Genomic DNA, 8,738 nt, shown 5'->3' on the forward strand with positions numbered 1-8,738 from the left:
TGAGTGTGTGAGTGGTGGGGGGGGGGTGGGGTCCCTTTACAAAGACATTATTATTTTGTGCATGCATTTTGTTGTGTTGCAAAAGGCATGTCAACGTGCCCATGTGAATAGGTGCCACGTACTGCCAGTGCAGCACCCTTGTCATTGACTCCTATTGTTGGTAGGACGCCCCAATCTGTCATTTACGCCGCTGGATGAAAGTGTCGAATGATTACTGTGTATGGCCAGAATAAGAGCGGAATGTGTATAGAAGCAATGAAAGGGTTATCTTATTTTTGGGTAACGGTGGGGGGAAGGGGTGGTATTGGAACGATCCAGGGGAGCGTTAGCCCTCAGTCACACGGTCCCCTGCATTTGGTTTATTGAAAGGAAGGAGAAATTGATCTGGGAAGTAAAAACAAACTTTTATACTTCCCGGATCATCCAATGTACCCGCGTTCAGAGTATTAAACCTGCCCCTGGACGCAGAGATTTCTAGCTAAACTATATGTACCTGAATGTGCGTAAATATGCATTATGGCATTTATATTCATTACATTACATTACTACCGTATATGACTGGTGCTTTGCTGTGTATAAAGAACACAGTGTCTCCTGCAAGAAAAGAATAAATGAACGGTTCCTATAAGTCAGGGCACGACAAATCCCAGGCGTCATGGCGACTGATAATTGCATCCTAGCGCCAGGGCTTTTGTCAGCCTGTTCACTGCCTCCCCGCCATTGCCTCTGTAATCAGCTATGCTCCCCTGTTCTCCTCCATGCTGGGCGCTGGCTGCAGCTGTCTGTGTGTCCCCTTCGATCTAGAGCTGCAGCTAACGATTATTTTCATAATCGATTAGTTAGCCGATTATTAAGTTCAATTAATCGGTTAATCGGATAGAAAATTAAAGTTTAAAAAAAACGGCTCCATTGATGGGACTGCTAGTTTGTATTGCGATTGTAGTCCATCACAGGAGCAAACTTGGAGCGGTGGAAGTAAAAAAGAAAAAAAAAAGTGTGGTGTGCAATATAGTGAAATTAAAAGTGTAAAATTGAATGAATGCAGAATGGCACCGGCTATAGAGGACTACAAAACCCAGCAATAATACATTATAGATGGCGGTATTCTGCATTGCGCTGTATAATGTACTATTGCTGGGTTTTGTAGTCCTCTATAGCTGGTGGTGTTCGGCATTGTGCTGTATAATGTATTATTGCTGGGATTTGTTGTACTCCTCTATAGCTGGTGGTATTGTGCTGTATAACGTATTATTGCTGGGATTTGTAGTCCTCTATACAGCGCAATGCAGAATACCATCAGCTATATAGGAATACAACAAATCCCTGCAATACATTATACATACAGTGTATAATGTATTCCTCTATAGCTGATGGTACATTGCTCTGTATAATATACAGTACAGCACAATGTACCATCAGCTACAGAGGAATAAAAATCCCAGCAATACATTATAGAGCACCATGTGTGGGAAAGTGCAGGCTTACCTGAGCAGTCTTCCAGCAACTTGCTTCTGAGATGGGGCCTGTCTATCTGCCGCTGTCATCCCCCCCACACACCTTCTCCTCCTTACTACTTCTCCCTGCGTCCCTGTGCCGATCGTGGATGTGGGCGGGCGGTGAGCGTGAGGCGGGGAGGAGGTGTAGCCTGGATGCGGGCGGGTCTGGCAGCGGCGAGCGTGAGGTGGGGAGCGCAACGTGTGTGGAGCTGTGGACAGGGGCACCTTATCAAAAGCCGATTAATCGATTATTGAAAAAGTTGACAACTTTTTCAATAATCGATTATAATCGATTATGTCGATTAGTTGTTGCAGCCCTACTTCGATCCCTGCTGCTCTCCTCACCTGTATCAGCAGAGGCAGTGGGGATAGGAGGGGACACAGACTAGTGCAGCCGGCACCCAGCGGGGAGGAGAAAGCGCTGTCAGCTGCTGTGCCCCGCCCACCGTCCCGTTGCTGCGCCCCTGCCTTTGGACCAACCGCCCTTCTCCCGTCGCTGCACCTCTGCCGGCACTAAAAAGCCGACGACAAGTGTCCCATCCATCGGCTGTGAGCAATACTCAAACTTTCTCCTTCAGGTGCCTTCTCTGCTGATTGACAGAAGACAGTGGGCGAGTGCAATAGCCAGCCTGCTATTGCAATTTGAAATAGCCAATAGGGGATGGAATAAAGCAGATTGACTCACCTGATCTTCAGTTCCGCAGCGGTTGGTCTGCAGTCACCTCTCTCCCCTCCCACTCCAGCTGTAGAATGTCCCTCAGCTTCCTCACATCTATTACAAGCCAATGAACCTGGGTGATGATGTTAGACCGCCGAAGCCTAGGGAAGAAGAGGCTATGGGGACCAGTCTAGCAGCCTGGAGGGGCCAAGGATGGGATCAGATGAATGTATCTGCTTTATTCCATCCCCTAGAGAGAAAAAAAATAAAAATGAGCAGTTAACCCTTGCAGTGCTGAGATAGCCCCACTGAAGGGAATGCTGGAGGTCCCCAGGATATGAACCACATTTGGCACAGCAGGGGGTCTCTGTCACCCCTATCTAATGAAGGAAAGCGATACACCCTAGGCAGGATAAAGAGTCAATGAGTCAATATGTGAGAAGGAGACCCGGTGAAATGATTGAAGAACTTCCTCCCATACCTCCTGTGTCACATCACCCGAATCCCACAGGGAGATTTCTACTCACTTCCTGTCCAGTAGTATCAGAGGAATACAAAATGAGTAGAAACCTCCAATACAGAAACACAGCAAAAACTCTGCAGGGTTTCTATTACTTCCCCGGCCTATTCAGAACAAAACTTTTCACTGCAGTTGGCCTTTATAGAGATCGGGATTCACACTTGGCCTTGGCAATCTCCAGATCGCTGATGTACTAAGATGGGTGAATAAACTGATATGTTTTCAGACAATTACATATGAGAACCGTGGGGCTACTAAGAAACATTTAGAGTTATGGTCCAGTTTGCTTGAGCCGGCTCCTGGTGGTGTGGGAGATCCTTCCTCTCTCCTCTCCAGCCCTTAGAGCAGCGGTTCTCAACCTGTGGGTCGCGACCCCGTCAGGGGTCGAATGACGATTTGCCTGGGTGGCGCCTAAAGACATCCCAACTCTCCCGGACGCTCAAGGAGTCTCCCGCTATTAGATAGCAGCTCCCGGCCGCCCGGGAGAGAAACACTTTCTCCCGGAAAGGTTTATCTGCTCGATCGAGCAGAGTAAACCTTTCCCTACCCTCGTTTTTTTTTTCTGACATTGGAGCCGCCGGCTTTTAGAAAAAAAAAAAGCATAGGAATGCATAGCTAGATTCCTATTGGCTATTTCACTTTGCAATAGTCAATAGCAAACTAGCTATTGCACCCGCCCACTGCTGCTGTCAATCAGCAGTGGGGGACCTGAAGTTTTCCATCAGGTCCTCTTCTAGTGATTGACAGCAGCAGAGGGCGGGTGCAATAACCAGCTTGCTATTGGATATTGCAAATTGAAATAGCCACTAGGAATCTAGCTATGCATTCCTATGCTGTTTTTTTTTCTTTCTGACTGACGGCGGCTCCAATGTCAGAAAAAAAAAGAAACCAGAGTAGGGAAAGGTTTACTCTGCTCGATCGAGCAGAGTAAACCTTTCCGGGAGAAAGTGTTTCTCTCCCGGGCGGCCGGGAGCCGATGACGGTAGCAAAAATCACAGCAACGAAAATAATTTTACTGTTATCGGTCGCCACAACTTGAGCAATTTTATCAAAGGGTCGCGGCACTAGAAAGGTGGAGAACTGCTGCCTTAGACAGTCCTGGCCCATAGTGGGTGGCCATGCACATAAAGATTCCACTCGGTTCCTCCGTCCACACTAAACATGGATGGACGAATCTCCCCTGCCAGCTATTGTATACTGACAGCCAGCGCCTGCAGCTCTCAGAATACACACATAGTGAACGGCAGCAGCCAGCGTTTAGCCCAATTTTTTTCCGCCTGGCTCCTTCGTTTTTTTTCAGTTGAAGTTTGGGGACCCGAGCGATAGGTAGGGCCACCTACAGCTTGAATTTCATAGAGTTCCTGTGAATCAGCTGAACTTCAGGCTGCGTATGGTCAGCTGTACACTGTAAATGTCCCCTCCGCCTCTTCAGTCTTATCCCCTGCTCTAATATCTGTTGCTAGTACACAGTTTACTTTACACTGTACACTTGAGTGGTGAACATGACATTTCTATGAAGAAAGATTCCTAACACAGGCTATGACTAATAGGGATGGAGTCCTAGAATGCATTACATTCAGTGTAGTCATACATGTGGCTCTTCAGTCACTAAATAGCATTACAGCCAATAGTAGAGGAGGCCTTCCAATGATTAAAGTCCATTAAACTGATATTTTAGCTGTGGCTGGACTTTGGTGAGCTGAATACAGGACAACTCAACTCACATCTGTTATAGGGTCTTCTAAAGTTCCAAGCTCTGCCCTCCATACCATGGTGGTATCGACTCCTGCTGCATCCATAGGGGTAAATAAGCCGAGATAGTGCGATCCCTATGAAGGGGACAAGGCGGTCCTAATGTCAGACTTATTGACAGACACAAGAAAGCAGCTCTGCCATTCTACATAGTGAGCAAAGACAGCTTGCCCGATTCATGGGGTGATAACATTTGGCAGGGTTGCAGATTGTCAGATCTGTGTTCTTCACATGAGTATGAGACAAAGAACGCCAGGACGTCTGTAATGTTCCCATCAAAAGCAGAGTTTATAGGGCACGTCCAGCCAAAACTTGGATTTGCATAATAGGAAATGATTTGTATTGCTATCCAGGGTTCCTCACTTACCATCACATACCAAATCTGCAAAGAAATAGCCAACACGCCTTAAACACAATGGGGGGGAATTTATTTATCAAAACTGGAGCAGGGAGAATCTGGAGCAGTTGCCCATGGCAACCAATCAGCATCTCTCTTCAGATTGCTCAGGTAAGATTTGAAAATGAGAGAGAAAAGCTGATTGGTTGCCATGCACAGTGGCTCCAGATTTTGTCTTCAGCACTTTTAATAAATCCCCCCCCCGTGCAAATCTATGTGGAAGCCGCACCGCCCTACCAAGGTCCCTCTCTATACTGTGGTCCCTATCTCTCATCAAACAAAGCTCCCATCCTGCAATATACACAGCAATAAATAAAGACCCTTAGCTGCCTTTGTGCTGTTCTTGGCTTCTGGTGGTTTAAGGAGGAATCTGTTACCTCCGGCCATACCTGCCTTTAATCTGTTTATTGCTGTGTATGTCCCAGGTTGGTGGCTTCGTTAGATTAGAGTGAGGGACCATACTATATAGAGGGACCCTAATGGGGCTGTGGGACTTTCACATAGATTTGCAAATATTTGCTACTTACATCTCTGTTTTTAATGCAAAGAGGGGAATTTATCAACACTGGACCAGACGTAATCTGGAGCAGTTGTCCATGGCAACCAATCAGCTTCTCTCTTTCATTTTCAAAGCTTAAATGATGAGAGAATCTGATTGGATTACTAAGGGCAACTGCTCAAGATTTTGCCTGCCCCAGTTTTATTATTTCCCCCATAGCTCCAGTGTAGGGGTACTGGCTGTTTCTTGTATGTGGATATTATGTGGAGTCACAGTTGGCCACGTGCCCTACTACAGTGATTGTGGGCAATAGTGCAGGTCAGCATGTTGAATGTTAGCAATAAGAAGCCCACCAGGGTTTGGCTTCTTGTGCAGCTTCTTCCTCCCCCAATCTGAGCTCTGCTGTACAGTTTGTCAGGCCAATATCAAGTCATATTCCGGTGCTTACACTGCTTGCATCTAGAAACGAAATACATTTAATGATGAAAGAGTTGCAACCATTTGTCTTTTATATCTGCGTGGAGTTCGGCTTTAATGGAATTCTCTCTAATGAGTGGAACATAGAGGTTGCCTATGGTGACTCTCTTTCTCCAGCCCTTTGAGGTGCTAATCACAGGCTCTTCTACATATAAAGACTCCTCTTTCCCTTTTCTTGATGTTGATACTTGTTCCAGAAACCCTACGGAAGCACATTATTTAGAATATCAGCCAGGTGAATAGCATTTTCAGAAGAAGGTCACCAACTTCCACGCCAGGTTTACTTTATGATCCACATTTCATTCTAACATTTGCATTTGGTTTTCCTTCTTCAGGTAACTTTCGATATCGATGCAAATGGCATACTGAACGTGACGGCAGCGGACAAGAGCACAGGCAAAGAAAACAAAATCACCATCACCAATGACAAAGGTCGCCTGAGCAAAGAAGACATTGACCGTATGGTGAACGATGCCGAGAAGTACAAGGTGGAGGACGAGTCCAACCGTGATAGGGTATCTGCTAAGAACGGGTTAGAGTCTTACGCCTACCAGGTCAAGCAGACCATGGAAGATGAGAAGCTGAAGGGTAAGTTGGGCGACCAGGACAAAGAGAAGATCTTGTCCAAGTGCAAAGCAGTTCTCGATTGGCTAGACAAGAACCAGATGGCTGAGAAAGATGAGTATGAGCATCAGCAGAAAGAACTGGAGAAAGTATGCAATCCAATCATGACCAAGCTTTACCAGGGTGGAGCTCCTAACCCAGGAGCCACCGGTGGAGGAGCAAGTGGAGGGGCAGGCGGAGGAGCAGGAGGACCCACCATTGAAGAAGTGGACTAGGTTGTCTCAGCGTCCACTCAGTCTGTACTGGCCGGGGGCTGAAAACAGAAATACAGTGGATTATATGTGCGGACGATACACACTTATTTGTGTATTGATGTTTGTCTTTTACACCACAGCCCAGTACATGTCCCATATAGGTTAGTGCAGACTATGGTGCGGAGTTCATACTTCCATTGCTGGAAAGAGTTGCCAATGCCAAAGCCAGTTTGCTTTTGTAATGTTTAGAGCTGTTTGTTATAAATTGCTGTCAGATGAAGGTTGATCATTACTAGCCGGTCCTTTGATGGGTTCCAGCCACTCAAAGCAAACCTGTCCACCTTTCTGATAATGCAATGCTAAAAGTCCTACCTTGGATTAGGCATCCGCAGAAGGTTAAAGGGCATGAAGGAAAACATGGGGGGCCACCATTTCTGACCTGCTGAACATGCTGCTTTCTGGACTGTGTCTTCTTTTAAGGCCTATTCACACCACATCCAGATCATCTCCAGACAAGATTGTTTCCGGAACCACAATGCATCCTTATGTATCCCTATGCTATTTCTGGCCTCTGTTCACACCAGCGCAGTCCATTCCAGACCAGACCCAAAAAATACTACATGTCTCACTTTCTCTGGTCTGGAATGCACAGGAACAGCAGGCAGGTTTACACCTTTTTCCAGACCAGATCTGCTCCGGAAAATGGTGTGAAGCTGCCCTAAGTGCTCAATAGAGGATGAAGAAGTCACTGGCACGCCAATATTTGCTCAACCAACCCATCTATATTGATGTCGAAAGGTTACATCACAACGTAAAACCTTCTGACATCAATCAAGATGGGTTGGTTGAGCAAATATTGGAGTGATGGTGACTTCTTCACCCTCTACTGATTGATTTATGGTGCCATCCATGGTCAGTGTACAAGCCACCCAGCGAATTACAGCTTCATGTCGGTCAGGAGTCAGATGGGACTTCCATGTTTTTGATTACTTGGTTTAGTGCTCAGTCACAGACCCCGAAGTCACATTAGTATTGGACCATTGACTCAGGAAATAATGGGCATGACTGCAAGCTAGGGTGCGTGTTCAGAAGGAGGCTTCAGCTATGGTGGCCTTCATTTTTCCTTTAGGATCGAGGGTCAGCACCTGGAGGACCCAAGTATACTCTTTCACCATGGCCTCTACCTCAGAGCTAGGCCTTGTTCACTATCCACCGGGCAGCATCCAGTCGCAATCCTCTTTTTGGTTTTTGGGATGGACAGCTAATGTCTGGGAAGACAAGACCATAGTGACAGAGAGCACCTGGGACCCTGGAGGGGCACAGAAGAGGGGTTTCAGCTTAGGAGACGTTGTAGCGGGCCCCTTGTTGTGTCTCCCCTTAGGTAGGATCTTTAGTTTTACATTCTCAAAAAGGAAAGCACTTCAAATTAGAAACCAAATTGGTCGTTTTAACTGCAACCCGTGAGGTGTGGTGTAAAGTTCTACAAAAGGCTGACTTATATTGTTATAGAGAAGAGCCTCTATATAGTCTAGTGAAGTGAGCTGAATGGAGGTCACAGCACTGGTCATCAGACTCGTCCTCGTCCCCTCTGAGTTCCCAGGTAGCGGAGAGGCATTTTATCATTACACTCCCTGGTATCTCCATAGACATGTCAGCCCTCATGAGAGGGTATGATGCCAAAGACCTGGCTGCAGCCATCTTGTTTGACTTGTTGTAACTTAGACAGAATTTGCGGTGTGATCTTCCTTCAGGAACGACGCCAGCTTTTGCTTTTTGCAGAGGGAATTTGGGATCTCGGTGTAGGAGGTTCAGCTTCATGCTCGCTTTACTGTTCTGTTGGAAAACATATTTCTACATTATTCTTTACATGGTAACATCTCTAATCTTATATTCAATAAATATATTTTCTTCAGCATGTTGATGGTGACTTATCCTTTATAGGAAGCCCTGGTATTTATTATTCCTTGCTGATACAGGTCAATGTATTGTATAGTTTGAAGAAACATTGTCAATCTGCAGGGGTAGGCAAACTCAGGCCCTCCAGCTGTTGTGAAACTACAAATCCCACTAGGCATTGCAAGACTTTCTCAGCCACAGTTATGACTCCCAGAGACAGATGCA

General features: G+C 46.2%; 1 protein-coding gene across 4 annotated transcripts in view; it reads left to right on the forward strand.

Annotated features, from left to right (window-relative positions):
- HSPA2 (heat shock protein family A (Hsp70) member 2) overlaps window positions 1–6,674 on the forward strand; it is a 9,948-nt gene extending 3,274 nt beyond the window's left edge. The window contains exons 2-3 of one of the 4 annotated variants that reach the window (XM_018556458.1): window positions 6,135–6,546; window positions 6,580–6,674. In XM_018556458.1, the coding sequence (XP_018411960.1) occupies window positions 6,135–6,546; window positions 6,580–6,638 (471 nt within the window). In that variant the 3' untranslated portion in view covers window positions 6,639–6,674. Of the gene's footprint in view, window positions 1–6,134 lie in introns of all 4 variants that reach the window. The other 3 variants (XM_018556451.1, XM_018556466.1, XM_018556443.1) reach the window with 3 other exon arrangements.
- The last annotated feature ends 2,064 nt before the right edge of the window (window positions 6,675–8,738 follow it).

Source organism: Nanorana parkeri, unplaced genomic scaffold, assembly GCF_000935625.1.
Source record: "Nanorana parkeri isolate BGI_ZX_2015 unplaced genomic scaffold, ASM93562v1 scaffold12, whole genome shotgun sequence".
Lineage (NCBI taxonomy): Eukaryota > Metazoa > Chordata > Amphibia > Anura > Dicroglossidae > Nanorana > Nanorana parkeri.